The sequence below is a fragment of the Emys orbicularis genome, chromosome 8, assembly GCF_028017835.1.
Source record: "Emys orbicularis isolate rEmyOrb1 chromosome 8, rEmyOrb1.hap1, whole genome shotgun sequence".
In the NCBI taxonomy this organism is placed as follows: Eukaryota; Metazoa; Chordata; order Testudines; family Emydidae; genus Emys; species Emys orbicularis.
This window is the reverse complement of record NC_088690.1, coordinates 1,854,532-1,872,724: the sequence shown is the minus strand read 5'-3', so window position 1 is coordinate 1,872,724 and position 18,193 is coordinate 1,854,532. Positions and strand designations below refer to the sequence as shown.

The window sequence follows — 18,193 nt, the reverse complement described above, 5'->3', positions numbered from 1 at the left end:
GACCCATGGCTGAACTTTAGAGACAGGTTAGGAAGATAGGTAAATGAACAGAGCTTTGAAATGTAAGTCTGCATTGTTAGAGATAGAAGAGGAGCTGTGTGCTCAGGGCTTGTGATGTCAGCAAACAAGTCTTGTCTATTGCTATAGCTTTAATTCAAAGATCAAAAAAGGAATATTAACATTTAGGAAGACACTTGAGTGAAATAGTATTATTGTCTCTATGTCTCTTTGAAGGTTGTGGTAACCTGTATCTGAACTGTTTAATGGATAAATTACCCTGTGCTAATTGCCAGGGTGTTTGGAAGAAGGAGAGTTGAGCCTATTGTTTTCTCAGGCCAAAAGGCTGCAGGAAATGTATAAAGACCTTGAGACACCATCCTTCTTCATCTCAGATCTGCTTTGGGTTTCAAGAGGGGGAAACCTTAAGCCATAAGGATTGAGATCCCCAGTTACTGATTGGAGTCACCCTGAATATGGACATTGGACTATAACCTATGGACTATTTCTAAAAGGACTTTTGGCAATTACAAGCTCATCTCTGCTATGTATCTGAACCTCAAGAATTGAATTCAAGTCTGTCTGTATATTGATCTTTTAACCAACACTCTCTCTCTTTTCTTTTTTAATAAACTTTAGTTTAGTTAATAAGAATGGTCTCTAAGCATGTATTTTGGGTCAGATCTAAGTTATAATTGGACCTGGGTGTGTGGCTGATCCTTTGGGGTTGGAAGAACCTTTTCTTTTATATGATGAGATAAGATTTTCAGTGATCATCATCATATCTGACAGGTGTGTCTGGACAGAGGCCTGAGGCTGGGCACTTTAAGGAAACTGCGTTGTTTGGACTTCTAAGTAACCAGTGAGGTACTATAGAAGCTGTTTTGTGCTGGTTGGTAAATCTAAGTACTGGAATATCCACCAGCGTTTGGGGTTTGTCTGCCCCTTTTTCTTTGCAGTTCACCCTGATTGAGTGACCTCAGCTGGCTCCCACGGGCAGCACCATCACAGGGGGTCACTGGAGGACTGTGCTGGGTGTATATGGGGCAAGGGTCACTGGCCAGCCTGCTGGCTCTCATGGGACGATCGCTGCATGTTCCTGAGGGTGGGGTAGCACCCCCCTGCGCCTGCCCCACACACACACACATGGGGAACGTGTCCCTGACCCCATCAGTCACTGGTGGATTCATGCCCAGGAGCATGGGTCTGTGACACTGGTTGCCATTTTCCATAGAAATGCTGTTCTATTCAGGAATGCTGCTGAGCTCTTGGCCTGCCACCTATCCAGGGGCAGAGAGTTCCACAGGTGAATTAGTCAGTCCCACTCCCTGGCCATCCTGTGTCTGTACAGCACAGTTCTCCTTTGCAAGGCAGGGGCAGAGCTGCCTGGAGCCCCACCCCTCAGCATGGCCTGGCACCTGGCCTCTCTGGCCAGACCAGGGGTAGGCAACCTATGGCACGTGTGCCGAAGGCGGCACACAAGCTGATTTTCAGTGGCACTCACACTGCCCGGGTCCTGGTCATCGGTCCGGGGGGCTCTGCATTTTAATTTAATTTTAAATGAAGCTTCTTAAACATTTTAAAAACCTTATTTACTTTGCATACAACAATAGTTTAGTTATATATTATAGACTTAGAGAAAGAGACCTTCTAAAAACGTTAAAATGTATGACTGGCACGTGAAACCTTAAATCAGCGCGACTAAATGAAGACTCAGCCCAGCACTTCTGAAAGGTTGCCGACCCCTGGGCCAGACAGTAGCAGCCTGCTTTCAGTGCCCCTGGCAGAGCCCCCTTTGCCCCCCGCATAAGCACCATGGCTGAATTGCATTTGACTCCAAAGCTGGTGCAGGGCCTGGCTGGGTTACCTGCTACCTGCCCAACTCCGGCTCTCCCTCTCCAGCGCCCAGAGGACCCAACGTGGGTGGGGACATGGCAGCTGCAGTGAGGCTGTACCTGCCTTCATGAGGAAATCCCCGTCCCCACCGGCTGGACCACGGCCAGGCAGCTGCTCCTCCCTCCCTTAGGAAACAGCAGCCAAGCCCCCTGCCTGGAAGAGTGTGGGTCCTGCTCTGCCCAGGGGAGAGGCCAGGGCCCAGGACAGAGAGGAGAGGAGGGACAGCCCCAGATGTTGCCCCTGGGCAGAGCAGAAGTGGGGGGAGTTCCCACGCTGGGGTGTGCAGGGGTCACACAGAGGGGACGGGTGTACCCCAGAGGCAGGAAGGCCAGGGGACTGCACCGGGAGGGGCCTCCTGAGGAGGGATGGCTTGAAATGAGGTCACAGGCCAGGGGCAGACTCCAGTTAGACTGCGGGAGCGTGGGAGATGGGGCAGCAGTGTGGGGCAGGGTGGCAGCCTCCCTTGTCTCCCCCCAGGCGCAGACTCAGCCACATGGCCCATCACTTTATTGCTACAGAAAAATACAACTGTACAAAAATAGAGTTTATCCAACTTTACAAATGCAAATACGGGTCAGAATAATATAAAAGGGGGTGGGGGGCAGGACTGCTAGCCACAGGCCCAGGCCTTCATAGCAACATCAACACCCCCCCCCCTCCCCGCCCGGCCCAACGTCATAAATAGGAGCCGCCGCTCGAGACCAATAAATAAATAACTTAGAGTAATAAATAGTCAGTGCCCAGCATGGCCAGGGGGTGCCCTGCTGGCCCCACTCCCCTGCATGGGCACCAGCGCTGGGCAGCCGACGCTGCTCCCCGTGGGGGCAGACACAGGCTGCCCAGCCCCACAGCGGTGGGTGCCAGTGCCTGGCTGTGGCCTCTGCCCTAGGCTGGGTCCCTGCCACCTGCACCCTGGGCTGGCACCTGCTCCTCTGCCAGCAGCCCTCAGGCCCCCATCACTTTCCTCTGCTGCAGCCACCCTGCTCCCCAATGGGGCCCCCAGGACGGCTCCGTGCCCCCCCCCCCAGCTGCCCTGTCCAAGGGGCCGGGGCAGCAGCAGGGGGAGGGGGATGTTTTCCAGAGGGACAGGATGGGACACCAAGGGACGAGCTCGGCCTGCCTGGTTTCTAGCCCCCCGCGCCTCCTTTGCTGGGCTGGACGCTCAGCTCCAGCTTCCCCCAGCAGGCGGGAGGAGGTGGGGAGCGTCTGGGAGGCCCCCACGCCCCTTCGCTTCCACAGCACTGGCAGCTCTTCCCCCAGAAATACGGGGGCTAAAAACTGTCCCCCTGGGAGTGGGGGGGTCCTGAGTTTAAATCCCAGGGAAAGGGGCCAGGCCACAAGCAGCTAGGAAGGGTGCACCCCAAAGCACAATGAGGGGCCTGTCCCTTTATGGGGCTCAGAGGTCAGCACAGTCTCTAGGCTAGGGCCAGCCCCTGCTCACACTGCCCCAGCCCGGGCCCTGGGGCCAGCTGCCCCCCAGCCCTCCCACACACTCTGCGGCTCGGCTAGATCCAGCTGGAGCCGGGGGACAGCGTCCTGCAGAGTCACGCATCCCCCAGGGCTCTGGACCAAGCAGGGAGCCCATGCAGCCAAGGGCCCAGCCTGGCAGCTCTGCCCCTGATGCTAGGGGGTGCAGCTGGGCCAGGAGAGTGCGCACAGGGGCTGCCTGGTTCTTACACATCTGACTCCGCAACAGATGCGCTCAGGTTACCAGCCACCAGCCTGGGCAGCCCGTTGTTGAGCTGGGACCGGAGCGGATGCCAGCCCTGCAGCTGGCACTCCGGGGAGGGCTGGGCAGGCCGTGCCAGGCAGGCGAGGCTGGCTGTTTGGCACTGGAGCGGGCAGCTCGGAGGCTGCTGAGCGAACATGGCAGAGCAGCGAGCAGGGCCCGGCTGGCGGGCTACCTGCCAATGCTCGGCAAACTCCTAGGTCCCCAACGGCAGCACCAGCGGGCAGGCAGCCAGTGACTGGGGAGGGAGGGGCGGTGTTCAGCCCAAGCAACAAGACTCGCCCTACTGCCACCAGCCCCACGCTGGGGGTCCCGCTACCCCCCGGTCTCAGCACAAGGGGCTCCTCTCCAAGCGGCTGGGGCAGGGTGAACTCTCGTCTCCCCACTGAGCCGCTCCTCTGGCAGGGTTGGCACCGCTGCAGTCTTCGCATAGCCCCACCGCTCTCCATGTGCCATGGGGCCCCGAGTCTGGGCAGCGCCAGGCGGGCAGTGCCGTGAGCTTAGAGTGGGCACCAAGCCTGCAGCCCAGTCAGCCGATGCACTTGCACTCAGCCGCAGAGAGCTTCTCCACCGTCTGCCAGGTGTTTTGCACGTTCATGAAGGAGACGGCTTCGTAGCGGGTGGGCCGGCAGCAGGGATGGCTGGCCACGTGGCCCGGCGGGCCCGGCTTGATGGCCTTCTCCTGCAGCAGGGTGGCCAGTGTCAGGTCGTAGTTGCTTCGGCTGCGGTGGCAGGACCCGCTGCAGTACTTGAAGGGCACGATCTCGTCCGAGTCGAAGCCCAGCCCCAGGTCGCGCACCTTCACCATCAGCCTGCGGACGGTGCAGTTGGGGCCGTCCCTGCGCCGGCCTAGTTTCTTGCCTTTGGCGGAGGCCAGGGGCGAGCGCTCAGCCCGGAGCAGCAGGTCCTTGGCCAGCTCCCCCTCCTCGGGCCCCGCTGCCGTCACATTGTCCCCTGGGAACACAGGGTAGTCAGCCAGAGTACGCCCCCCCCCACACACACACTCCTTCCTGCCCCAGAGGGGCTGTCTGGTGCCAGGAGGACCCGCAGCGCGGGGAGCACCCGCCTGCCCATGCACACAGCCAGGGCTCAGAGCGGGCAGGTAGATGCCAACTGGCTCCCGTGGCCAGGACTCAGCCCTAGCATCAGCTCCGGGGGCTGGGCCCCACTGCCCTGGGCTCCGCCCGTCCCCTCCTGCGGTGGCCAGGGGCCCTTTTGGGGGCGCACTCCTGCCTCAGCTCTGGGGCTCAGGGTCACCAGGAGCCTGCCCCCTCCTGGTAGCCCTGCTGCCCCCCAGGCCCCGAGCAGTGCTGGGACCCACAGGGCTCTCTGCTCCTGGAGCGTGAGGCATGACACAGGGGTACAAGGGGCCTGCCCTTCCCTGAGCAATACTGACCCCAGGCACCCCCATAGTGCCTGGTCCTTCTCCTGCCCCATGCCCTCCCGCTCACCCCTCCTCCCACACCCACACCTACCGGAGAGGTGGCTCCAGGCTGCGGCGAGCGGTGCCTCCAGGCTGTCCTCTGCTCCGGGGCTGGCGGTGCCCACGCCGCCCGCAGTGGGTGCAGCCCCCAGGGTCGTGTTGCGGTGCCAGGTGTGCGGGGTTCCCGTGGCCACGCCACTCAGCAGCGACAGGATGGCGAGGGCACCCCACAGCGCCCCCTCCTGGAACACAGCACAGGCTCAGCATGGCAGCAACGCACACAGGGCGGGATAGGGTGCTCCATGCGGCAGCCCCAAAGGCAGGGCTCCCAGCCCGCCCAGGAGAGGGCCAGAGCCCGGGAGTATGGGGGGGCAGGAGAGGGCAGGCCAGGGGAGGGGAGCAGGGCCCACAGGGGAAAGCCAAATGAGCCAAGGCTGCATACCCCTCACCTGGGCCCTGCTGCCCCCAGCCCTCCGGGCGTTGCTTCTGCAGGGGCTCTGGAGCGGGCCCTCTCCCGTGGGGCTGCACTCACCCTGGGCCTTTGGCACAGAGTCCTCGTGGGGGGGGAGGCCGGCCCCCCCGCTGTCTGCTCCATCCTGTCTGCAAACACAAAGATGGGGGTGAGTGTGAATGCCCCTGGGCTGGGGATGCCGGGGAAGGAAACCCACCCATGGGGCTCCTCCACCCACCCCACCCGGCCAACCACCCCCTGCCCCAGACACATGGCGCCTTCACCCAGCCCCACATGCCTGGCCCCTGCCTCGCTCCGGACAGGCAGCGTTCCCAGGGAGGGCTGGACTAACGTGGGGAGCCGGGGGTCAGGACACAACTCCCTCCAGCCTGTTAGTAAACAGAGCCCCATACCCCGCACTTGAAATGTCACCCCCCACCTTCCCCTCACTGTCCTCCACCCCAACATTGACCTCTGCCCTCTGACCCCCAATATCGCCCCCCCCCCCGTTGGTCCCTGGGGCTCTAACTAGCAGCTGGCCGGCCCATGGCCTCCCAACAGGGGTTTAGTGCCAGTGCTCTGGCCTGGGCCCTCTTCCCAGGGCCCTGGGAACGTGGCTTCCCCTGACTGGCATAGGCTGGGCTGCCAGGGCCACCCCGGCAGGAGATCAGGGTTCTGGGGGCGTTGTTCCCAGGGCCCTTCCCCCGGAACCTTTTCCTTGTTCAGGGTGGGACCTGAGCTCGGAGATCCATTAACGCCGTGGTCTCTAGGTGCCAGAGTATGCCCAGCTCTGCCAATCTCACGTCCACAGCCCTGCGCCCAGCTGCTGCGACCCACTTGAGAGGAGGAGCCGTGCCCAGTGATGGAGGCAGGGGAGCTGGGGTGCCAGGGTTTGGGCAGGGTTTGGGGTGCAGCTGGGCCATGAGAGTGGCAGGGGGTGCAGAGCCCTACAAGGACCCTCCCTCTCCAGGGCAGCCCCACAGGCAGGGGGAAAAGCAGGGGAGCCCACTAGGCTGCCAGACCCAGGGTGAGCATGGCTCCTTGGGGGGAGGGCTGCGGGGCCATGGGCGGCTTCCCACCCTCCCCCTCTGCATGGGCTGGGGTGGGGGCACAGGCCCCAGGGCTGTCCACGGGCAGCATGGGCTGGCAGAGAGCCTCCCGCTGTGGGTGCTGCAGGCAGGCGGGGGGCACCGTGTGACCAGGCAGCCCAGGACAATCCCGCCAGCCTTGCTCAGGCCCCAGGCGGCCCCGGCCAACGCCTGGACTCGGCCCCCGTTCATAACCCACAGGGCCAAGGCACTGCAGCTGCGCAGGAGAAGGGGGCGAGCATGGGGCTGGGACAGAGCTGGAGATGCCAGCCTGAGAGAAGAGGGCCCGGGCCAGGCCTTTGCAGCGGGAGCGAGTGCGCGGGGGCAGTCACCTCCGGCTGGGTGCCTCCGGGGAGACAGGGCCCGGCGCCATCACCTCGGGCTGTGGGCCTGTGCTGCTCGAGATGCCAGCAGGGTCTCTGCCCAGCTGCAGCTGGTCCTGGGGGTGGTTGGGAGCCTCCCCGCGTGGGGAGCTGGGCGCCACCTGCCCTGCCAGGTCGGGCCCCCTCCGGTATCCCACGGCTGGCTGAGCTGCAATTCTCCACTAGCCCTGAGGGTGGCAGCACAGACCCAGCCTGTGCCTGCCCTTCACCCTGTCACTGCAAACCCAATCCGGAGAGAATTCCCCCCTTCCCCATCCCTTCCCACGCCCCTGGGGGCCAGCCAGCCCCGCACCGTCACCTCCAATCCCGCACTAAGGGCCAGCACCTCACAGGCGGGAGGATCCGCAGGGGCCAAGGGGCACCCAGCGACCCCAAAGTGCTGGCAGACATGAGCCCCCAGGGTCACCCCCCTCCACGCAGCGAAGGGGACTCTGGCCCCAGCCTGACCCGAGGGGGATGGGCAGTCTGTCACCCGGCAGGGTGCCCACACGCTGCCCACGCCTCAGCCCGCACCGGCTGCCTTGCCAGACCCAGCAGAGGCCGAGCTCAGAGCCCAGCTCTGCTGGAAGGAGCGATTCCACCCATACCAGCTGTCAGGGCGCCGTGGGCAGCAGAGAGGGCTGCCGGCTCCCCGCAGGCTAGGCGTGCCCACCTCTGCCAGACACTTGGGACGGAGCTCAGAGGGGGGCACTGTGCCCCGGCAGTGCAGACACCCAGGGGCTGGGCGGGCAGCTTCCGTCCCTCCCAAGGCCCCTGGGGAGCAAACCCAGGACAGAACCGAATCTGCTCCAGCAAGAATGGCTCCTCCTGCCCACCCCATTAGCTGTGCCCACACCCTCGGGGACTGGGATGGGGGCAGAGTCACACCTGGGGCCGCAGCCCTGCCCTGGAGGAAACACAAGGACACAGACCCACAAGTCACCTGCCTCGGGCGCTGGCCCAGCCGTCTTCTCAGCAGGCCTGTTAACTGCAGCCGGCGCCCCGGCCTCAATCGCCAAGTCAAGGAAACCTGGGCTCTGGGCTTGTCTCCCTCCCACTGGGCAACAGAGACAGGCAGGTCTGTGGGAAACACCTGTCGCGGGCGCCCACCCTGGTAGGCTTGGAGCTGTCCAGACCCGCCCAGGGTCCACAATGGGGGACAGGACAAGGTCAGGCCACCCTTTCAGCACGAAAGGGCAGCCGCTCCGGATATGGGATTCCCAGCCCCTCCTGCCGCTGGAGCCAGCCCCAAAGCTTCTCCTCCAACAGCTCCTCAGCCTGGGGATTGGCACGTGCCACTCCCAGCCCCGGTTCCCCGGCTCGACGGGCCCACGGAGAACAGCTCCCGTAGGGTGGTGGGGCGACAGAGCACGGCACGGCCGGCACTGCTAGCCAACAGCAGGGTTTAGTGACTCAAGCAGGGCCAGCGAGAGCAGGACACACAACAAAGGCAGGCAGCCGGGGGGCGCCAGGAGGGAAGGGCCGGGGCGCCTGGAGCCTCTGTGGGAAGGAAGGGACCCAGCATGGTGCCCATGGCTGGGAGGCTGCTCACAGCTGTGGGATCAAAGGATTGAGCCAGACAAGGTGCCTGGCAAAGCACAGGGAGGGCGAGAGCACACATGGCACCGTCACAGCCTCCAGCTCACAGCACTGCAGGCAGAACCCAGGCATCTGGGCCACCAGCCCGGCTGAGTGCAGCGGGCTGGGCGGGCAGGGGGCGCTGGGGACAGCACGGAAGGAGGCGCAGGAGGGACCGGCAGAGGCAGAGCAGCCAGGACTGGAGGGCGGAGCTGGGGAGGCTGCAGCAGCCAGGCAGGCAGTGAGCAGAGCACAGACTTGCCCAGGGCAGCAGGAAGGGCAGGAAGGCGGGGGAGGGAGGACAGGCCCCTCGAGGGCCCGGAAAGCAAGTGCCACCGCTGGGGCGTGTGCCGGGCAGAGGCAGCACAAGGAGGCAGGACGTTGATGGGGATCCTCGAGCCTCAGGTACCCGACACTCACAGCGCCAGGAGAGCTGAGCAGTTGCTGCCAAGCTCTGGCCCCTGGAGAGTGGCTGCTCACATGGGGCTGGCTCCTGGCTCCTCTTCTCTCTGCAAGACCTGGCCATGGAGCCCAGCATTGCCACAGACGCTGCCCCGGGGGGACTCCTGAGTAAGGCAGAGAGGCGCTGACCGGAAGCCGGCGGGGGTCACGCAGACCGTGTGGCGTGCAGGCGGGACACATTCACACACAGCCCACGCCGGAGGAATGACGGAAGTGGGCCGAGAGCAGAAGCAGCAGGTGAACGGAAGCAGTTGGTGGCTCGTGCAGGAAGGCAGGCCCCGGGCACGGACTGGGGGCGCTGGGCTGGGCCCAAGCCATGGCATTCTCTTGGGGCGCATCAGTGAGAACCCCACGTAACCCACACCATCTCTATCCCACTGCCCTGGGCTCCGCCAGGCTCCAGGGACGGACTGGCGAGCGCTCAGTGCGGGGGGGGGGGGGTACCCGGAGTCACGGGGGGGCCAAGGCCCCGGGGCCTGCTCTGCGGCTGTGGTGTGCTGCAGACACAGGGTGCATCCTGCTCACTAGCCCCAGGCTGCAGCAGGCCGGATTCCGGCTACAGGCTCTTTGGGACGCACACCTGCCTGAAAGGACACCTGGCCCCCGAAAACGAGCGTGCACCTCTCCGGCCCTCCCCCTCGGCCTGGCTGTTCTCTGCTGGCTGGAGACAGGACATAAAGGCAGCAGGGCCATGGTGGGAGTTCCATGGGTGACAGCCCCCTGCCCACACACACTGCCAGCCTCTGGCTAGCATGACCCCAAGCTGCCTGCTGGGAGGGAGACACTCTTCTCCCCGGCCCCCAGCAGCCTCCTGGCTCTAAAGGGCAGTGTGGGGGGAGGGGGAGACCGGCTCCAGGAGCTCTGCTGGGGCAATCCCACCTAAGGTCTGGGGGAGCCAGGAGCATCCTGTCGGAGACCAGGGCTGCTGGGGGGCCGTGGCTGGGAGTCTAGCTCTCCCTGGGTCTCCTGGCTGCAGCAGAAAGAGGATTGTGGAGCTACCTTCCCAGTCCCTGAGTAGCTCCAGGGCTGCGCCTGCTGCTGTTCAGCACTAAATAAAGCCAACACGCTTCTAGGCACCATGAGTGCCGCCCCAGGGCTCTGGGGAGCAGCAGCCGAACCCACCAGGGTCCAGGTAAGCTCAGCAGGCAGCTGCGGTGGAGGGGAGAGCAGCGCTGAGCAGCAGCAGAGACGCCGGAGCTGGCTGCAGGCTCAGGCAGACCACGCTGCGTCGAGCTCGGCAAGCAGGTGCTAGTTAGTAGGATTAGCTGAGTGTCTGCAGCAAATACGCCTTCATTAACTCTGCCAGAGCTCTGGAGAAACGAATGTACCCACCACCCCAAGCTTCCTGCATCCCCTTTGCCAGTGGATTTGTCGCGCCCTGACCCTCAGGGCTCTCTCTAGTCTTGGCTGAGCCTAGACACCCAAGTATCGCAGACAGGGAAGGACAAATTGCCCAGGCCTGACGGAGGGGGAGGGACTGGGCGCTCCCAGCAGGTCCCTGCCAGTGACTGATTTGCACAGACCGCAAGGGCGATGCAGCGAAGGAAGGTGGCTATGGGCAGATGGGACAGGGTCCCTGGTCCCTCCTGCTGGAGGGGGAGGGAGCCAGCTGGAGAATCGTCCCTGCAGACCAGAGGATGTTTACATCCTCTTCCCAGGCGCTACTGCCTCAGGACGCCTCATTCCCACACCAGGCACGGCTGGAAGAGCGACCTGGGGCTTCCCCTCCCCCCGGCCTCCGCAGGCAGCATGCTGCAGAAAGGGGCTGCAGGGCCGTGCGTTGCCCGGACAAGCCAGAGCTCCGGCTGCTGCTCCGGGAGAAACTTTCCAGAGGAAGGGAGGAGGGAGATTTATGTTTACGTTCCTACACAAACACTTTGAAATGTCAGCGTGAAGCCTTCCATGGTGTCCCGCTCACCTCACAGAGAGCCCGCCCGACGCCTCACGTCCGCCTGCGGCGCTGCCTCCGCGGGGCCCAGCTCACCGGCTCGGGGGCTGAGATGAGAACGCAGCGCCCAGCCCATCCTCCTGCATGGGGCCACCCGACTGCAGCCTCGCACGCCCCCTAAACCGCAGCCAGAGCCCGGTGTGGCACCCAGCAGCATCAGGCCAGCCAGGCTCCCGCAGCCCCAGACCTTGCCCAGGGCCAGAGACAAATGAGAAGCCATGTGCTACCTCCACGCTCCAGCCAGGCCAGGGGGGTTGGCAGGTCAGGCTGGGCGTGAGTCAGGAGTGACTCCAGGCCGCTCGCTGGGGGGGGGGGGGTGTGAGGAGACACATCCCCAGCGAGATACGTCCTGGCAGGTTTCCGCCGCCCGGGGCACGTGCACAGGAATCCAACCGTCAAGTGGCCGATGACAGAACCGCCAGCTCCCAGCCACCCAAAGCTGAGGCATGAATCAACCCCTGGGAACCGGAACAGAGGCCCCAGCTCTGCCCCACGCTGCCCCCTTCCTCTCGTCCTGCTGGTGAGGGCTCCGGGAGCGGGACGCCAGCCCCACAGATCCCGGGCCAGGGCACCTCCAGCCTGGCCCCGCAACCACCCCTTGGGGCAGGGGAAGGAAGTGCCCGGCCCTAGGGGGTCCCAGCAGGGCGTAGCCCCAGACTACCCCTAACGCTGGGAAGGAGATGCACTGTAGGGGGGGGACAAGGCCTTGGGGCGCCCGGCTGTGCAGCCCCAGGGAGCGGAGGAGGGAGGCCCCTGCAGGGAGCTTATATGGGCAGCTGCCAGAGGCTAAACAGGGGATTAGCCCGGAGTGGCTCGGCTCAGCTGGGCCCAGCGTGCGGGGGCCACGTGTGCCTTGTCTGGGGGCGGCCCCAGAGTGACCCACCTCAGGGCCCCCCTCCCCTGCACACAGCCCAGGGCAGGCTGGACACAGCGACCCTACCACAATCCCCCCCCACACACACACGCGGCGCAACCCTACCACAACAACCCCCCCGCGGCGCAACCCTACCACAGCGCCCCCCCCCCGCGACCCTACCACAATAACTCCCGCCCCTCCCCCCCGCGCGGCGCGACCCTACCACAACAACCCCACGTCTGCTGCCGAGGCGGGCCAGCTGCAGCTCGGGTCTCAGTCTGGGGAAACGGCTGCAGCGGACCCCGGCCCGGGCTCCCCCCGCCCCCGGCTCCACTCACCGTGCGCGCCGGGAGCCTGCGGAACATGCTCCGGGGGTCGCGGCTGGGACGCGCCTCCCTCTGGCCCCGGGCACCGGTCCCTGGCGGGCATCGAGTCCGCTCCCTGCGGCCGCCAGAGGGACAAAATCACCGGGGTTCCCGGACCGGGGCACAGACAGACCGACCCCCCTCCCCAGTCCCGGGACAGACCGACCGACCCCCCACCAGACCGACCCCCCGTCCCGGGACAGACCGACCGACACCCCTCCCCAGTCCCGGGACAGACCGCCCGCCCCACCACCAGACCGACCCCCCGTCCCGGGACAGACCGACCGACCCCCCACCACACTGACCCCCCCCCCCGCCCCCGGCCAGACCGACCCCCCTCCTCAGTCTCGGGACAGACCGCCCGCCCCCCCACCAGACCGACCCCCAGTCCCGGGACAGACCGACCGCCCCCCCACCACACTGACCCCCCCCCCCGCCCCCGGCCAGACCGACCCCCCGTCCCGGGACAGACCGACCGACCCCCCACCACACTGACCCCCCCCCCCCGCCCCCGGCCAGACCGACCCCCCTCCTCAGTCTCGGGACAGACCGCCCGCCCCCCCACCAGACCGACCCCCCGGGACAGACCGCCCGCCCCACCACCAGACCGACCCCCCGTCCCGGGACAGACCGACCGACCCCCCACCACACTGACCCCCCCCCCGCCCCCGGCCAGACCGACCCCCCTCCCCAGTCCCGGGACAGACCGCCCGCCCCCCCACCAAACTGACCCCCCCCGCCCCCGGCCAGACCGACCCCCCGTCCCGGGACGGGCAGACCGACCCCCCGGACAGACCCAGGCCCCACCCGGTACCTCTTGGCTGCGGTGCGGGCGCATCCCCGGCGGGGCTCCGGCGCTCAGCCGGCCCCGGGGGCCATGACCGGGCTCCGGGACTCGCCGCCCTGCCCGGGGGGGGGGGGTCACGTTGTCCGCATGGCGAGCCCCGGGGGGCAGGTGCCCGGCGCTGCCTGCGCCGCCCTGCGCGGGAGAGGAGGCGGGTTAGAGCCGGGCGGGCCGGGACTCGCCCCCCCCCGGAGCCGGCAGGTGGGACCAGGGGCCGGGCCGGGCTTCGCCCCCAGGCGCGGGGGGCAGCGCCGGGCCGGGACTCACCGAGCGGGGCGAAGCGGCTCCCGGGCCGGGCGGGCGGGCTCGGACCTGCGGCTGCTGGCGGGGCTCGCGGGCGGCCTCTGGGAGGCAGGAGCCGGCTCCATCCTCCGCGCCCGGCCGCTTCTGGTGTCAAATTCCAGCGGCCCCGTCACCTGATCCCCGGGCGGGGCGGAGCTGGGGGCACCCACGGGCCGGGAGCCACCCCCCGGCCAGCGGGACAGACACACGGACACCCCCCCGCCCCCCGCGGGACAGACACACGGACACCCCCCCCTCCAGCGGGACAGACACACGGACACTCCCCCCCCCGCGGGACAGACACACGGACACCCCCCCGCCCCCCGGGACAGACACACGGACACCCCCCCCTCCAGCGGGACAGACACACGGACACTCCCCCCCCCCCCCCGCGGGACAGACACCCCCCTCCACCCCCCCCCGGGACAGACACACGGACACCCCCCCTCCAGCGGGACAGACACATGGACACTCAACCCCCCGCGGGACAGACACACGGACACCCCCCGCCCCCCGGGACAGACACACGGACACTCCGCCCCCGCCAGCGGGACAGACACAGGGACACCCCCCCCCTCGGCGCCGCGGGACAGACACACGGACACGCACACACACACCCCCCGCCAGCGGGACAGACACACGGACACCCACTCACACACCCTCCCCCAGCCAGGGACAGACACGGGCTTGCTCAAGTTCAGGCCTTTCCCTTTATTGTCCTGGTTTGCTTGGGCCAAATCATGTAACAGAGGAGTGGGGCGCCAGGGCATTCTGGGTAGCGGAGACGGGGGCACCCGGCTGGGGCCCGAGGGCATTCTGGGTAGCAGAGACGGGGGCACCCGGCTGGGGCCCGAGGGCATTCTGGGTAGCAGAGACAGGGGCGCCAGGGCATTCTGGGTAGCAGAGACGGGGGCGCCAGGCTGGGGCCCGAGGGCATTCTGGGTAGCAGAGATGGGGGCGCCAGGCTGGGGCCCGAGGGCATTCTGGGTAGCGGAGACGGGGGCACCCGGCTGGGGCCCGAGGGCATTCTGGGTAGCAGAGACGGGGGCGCCAGGCTGGGGCCCGAGGGCATTCTGGATAGCAGAGACGGGGGCACCCGGCTGGGGCCCGAGGGCATTCTGGGTAGCAGAGACGGGGGCGCCAGGGCATTCTGGGTAGCAGAGACGGGGGCGCCAGGCTGGGGCCCGAGGGCATTCTGGGTAGCAGAGATGGGGGCGCCAGGCTGGGGCCCGAGGGCATTCTGGGTAGCAGAGATGGGGGCGCCAGGCTGGGGCCCGAGGGCATTCTGGGTAGCAGAAACAGGGGCGCTAGGGCATTCTGGGTAGCAGAGATGGGGGCGCCAGGCTGGGGCCCCAGGGCATTCTGGGTAGCAGAGACGGGGGCGCCAGGCTGGGGCCCGAGGGCATTCTGGGTAGCAGAAACAGGGGCGCCAGGGCATTCTGGGTAGCAGAGATGGGGGCGCCAGGCTGGGGCCCCAGGGCATTCTGGGTAGCAGAGACGGGGGCGCCAGGCTGGGGCCCCAGGGCATTCTGGGTAACAGAGACTCAGGTGGGCAGCGGTTCTGGGAATGTCTGAGCACCAGGCTCCCAGTAGCCGTCACGGCCTTTGGGCCACGCCAGGGCTCGCCCAGCTCAGCCTCTCCAGCCCGATGCCCCCTTAGGGCGGCCACGAGGGCCCTTCACGTTCTCTCAGGTTTTGTTCCAGCGGGTGGTGCTGACCTGCCCAGCCCCCACCCCAGCAGTGGGCGTGAGCCCACAGCAGTGCCCAGGGACAAAGCTCCCAAACACCCCTTTGAGTCCTCAGTTCCTAGCGCCTCTCACTTCATTACTGCAGAACCTCTGCCCCTCCTCTATTCTCCCAGCCCTTCCACTGACCCCTCCGACAGTCTCTGCCCTGCCCCCTTGCCGCCCCCCCCTGGACCCACCCCGAATAAACCACCCGCCGTAATCCGCTCGCACCGTTGAGCCCACGTAAATAGTCGCTTCACCTCTTGGGCACCTTTGTGCTTAATCCCGTTGCGGCCAGTCTCTCCTCGGCCGGGCCAAAGCGCGAGGCTGTTCCTGCGCTTTCCCGCGGCCCTTCGGCAGGGACCCCCTTTGCTCTGCCGCTGTGCACAGCTGCCCGGGGCCGGGCTCCCTTCGAACGGGCCCTGTGCTCGCTGTGAGCCACTCACGCAAAGCGTAGGGAACATGGGGTCACGTAACACGCCGGGCTGGCGCCAGGCCAGCCGCACCTTGGCCATTCGGGCTGCTGCACGCTGGCCTGAGCGTGGCCAGTTCGGGTCTGTGCCCCCCCAGTCTGCCCCTTTGCCACACTAACGCCCGGGGGCCTGAGGCCTGGCACCTCTTACACTGCGGCCGGCGGCATTGTCTACGCCGAACCCATTTACCTAATGCAGCAGGATTAGCTTGTGAGCCCTGAGGCTCAACCGCGTCCCCGCGTCCCGCTTGCTCTGCCCCGCTGTGTGCTGAGCCGACCTGGCGCGGCCCTTCAGAGCCACAGCAAAGCCAAATCTAGCAGGGCCCAAGCCCCGGCCCCCCAGGTACGGCCTGCACAGCTGGACTAGCCCCGCCTGGGGCCAGCTCAGCCTGGCACGAAGGTGGGCACTGAACAGGGCAATGGTGCCCGGGGGCCATGCTGGAGTCGCCAGCACTGACAATGTTTCAATCAGGCGTGGCTGGTTTCTAACAGATCTGCTCCCCCCACCGCCGCTCATGCTGCCTCCCCTTTCTCACGAGCCACGCTGGGGGTCCAGGAGCCCCTCCCAGCCAGGGCCTGGCGCTGCAGCCCCCGCCAATGCCCTTTGGTGTCATTGCCGTAATAGCTCCCTGTTGGGTTGGGGGCAGCACACTGGGCACGGCTCTGATGGGCTGACAGGTGCCTCCTGGTCCCTGCTGCCTCCTCCAGGCCTGGCAGCAGCGCTGGGAAGCTGGGAAGCTTTGGGGACATGGTTGGGGAGCGACTCCAGTCGTTCTTCGCATGGAAATCCCAAAGGGCAGGTGGGGCCCATTGCTTCCCTGCCTGGTGGGCTCTCCTCTGAGCTGCCTCCCTGCCCACCCTCTCGGCGAGCCTGGGCACTGCGCTGTCGTGCTGGGGGACGCCCTCTATCTCCCTACCCTCAGCTGACATGGAGGCTGCACGTAACCCCACCTGCCTGGAAAATGACCCATTTGCTGCGGCAGCACTGACGTGTTGTCCTGCTGGCACCCGCAGTGAGCTGCTCTGGGTGACGAGGGGCTGGGGCCCTCGGGTAGCGTGCCAGGGCTGGGCCTGGCCCCCGGAAAGGGGCTCTGGTAGGGTGTGGGGAGGGGCTGGCTGGTAGTTCCAGCCTCTCACAGGGATGTGCCCATGGCCTCGGGGAGAGCTGGGGGCCTATTTCCATGTGAGTCTGGCCAGGATGTTTGGAGCCAGACCCTCCCCCCAGCAACCCAGGCCCCTGGGGGGCTCCCTGCAGTAGCTCTGTAACTAGGGAATGCGGCCAGCTGCCCATGCACTAAGCAGCGTGAGTCACACCCGATCCCAGCAGCTTTCCACCCACTGCCCTCGCTCCCTGTTGGCTTTGCTCTGTAGAGCCCGACGTGGCTGGTGGCCTGGGACCGGAGAACCCACTCGCCAGCACCATTACAGGGGGCCGCAGGAGAGGGAGGCAGCATCATGCGTCTCCCCCCTGCACTAAGTCGCCCGTGTGAGCCGCCGGAGCAGGTGGGAACAGGGCCTGGTCCCACCCCAGTCTGGACACCCAAATTCCTATTACACCCAGCGCCAGTCACAGCTGTGCAGTCCCTGGGGTGACCAGACAGCAAATGTGAAAAATCGGGACGGGGGTGGGGGGTAATAAGAGCCTATATAAGAAAAAGACCCAAAAATCGGGACTGTCCCTATAGAATCGGGACATCTGGTCCCCCTAGCAGTCCCCGGGGAAGGCAGAGGCCTGGGGACTCTCGCAGGGAAGCAGCTGAAGCTGGCTGGAAAATGCTGGTGAGTGGAACAAAGATGAACGGCTCCAGGCTCCAGGCCCGTCTCCTGCTGAGGGCTGGACGCTGCAGGACGCCCACGAGTCCCGGGCGCAGGCGTGGAAGCCCAGCCCGGCCACAGCGAAGGAGCCTGTAATGCCCCAGCTGCCCCTTCCTTGTCCTACTCCTGCCCTGCTGGGCTGCAGACTCGGAGCTGCCGTGATGGGGCCTGGTGAGCCCCAGGCCGGGGAAGCGTCCCGGCCCCGGTGCTGCGCAGTAAAACCCAGCGGCTTTGGCCACAGTCTCAGCTCCTCAGGCGGTCAGGCAGGGTCCCGGGGGGGAACCAGAGCAGAGGAGAAGCTGCAAAGTGCACCCCAGGGACTATCGGTGGTTCGGATGCTAGACGTGGTGTGTGGGGCTGCGACTCGGAGCCAGGGCTGGGAACTCTGCTGGGGCCCCCTGTGGGGTTAGCAAAGTGCTCACGGGACAGGCCCGGCTCTGCTCAGGGGTGCTGGGCCAGCCCTTCCCTCCTCTGCGGGGTGCAATGGGGGGGCGGCGCAGTAATTGCTGCCCTTGGGAAGCGGACAGGTGGCAGCAGAGCCCCAGCCCCCGAAGAGCGGGATTCAGGGCAACAGAGAACACAGGGGTGTCGTAATCCCGAGGGGCTGCTGCCTGGCCCCACTGCCCCCCACATGGTCCCATGAGCAACTGGGCCCAGCCTATCCGCTCCATCCCTGGCCACTGAACTGGGCGAAAGGGGCTCTTGGCAGACTATTGTCCCGTATAAGTCACAGCGCTAGGGCCCAGGGCCCCAGCAACACAGCAGGACGGCTGACGCTCCTGCAGCACACGGCCCCTAGGATCGCGCCAAGCACAGGTGCTGTGACGTGGCCACGCGCCCCAGGAGCTCTGCGAGGCTGGACCATCGGCTCACCAGGGGAAGGGCAGGGGCCCTGTTC

General features: G+C 66.0%; 1 protein-coding gene across 1 annotated transcript; it reads right to left on the bottom strand.

The window, feature by feature from the left end:
• Positions 1-4,151: 4,151 nt before the first annotated feature.
• Positions 4,152-12,993, bottom strand: ARTN (artemin). Its single transcript, XM_065408831.1, has 5 exons — positions 12,970-12,993; positions 12,129-12,231; positions 5,578-5,645; positions 5,098-5,287; positions 4,152-4,576 (listed from the first exon to the last, which is right to left on the bottom strand). Exons 1-5 carry the CDS (start codon positions 12,991-12,993, stop codon positions 4,152-4,154), a joined length of 810 nt encoding a protein of 269 aa, XP_065264903.1.
• Positions 12,994-18,193: the final 5,200 nt, after the last annotated feature.

Coding starts and splice junctions, on each gene's coding strand:
- ARTN (XM_065408831.1), bottom strand. CDS start 12,993: ATGCGCCCGCACCGCAGCCAAGAG. Junction 5,288..5,577: donor CTCTGTGCCAAAGGCCCAGG/GTGAGTGCAGCC, acceptor GCTGTGTTCCAG/GAGGGGGCGCTGTGGGGTGC. Junction 4,577..5,097: donor AGCCTGGAGCCACCTCTCCG/GTAGGTGTGGGT, acceptor CTGTGTTCCCAG/GGGACAATGTGACGGCAGCG.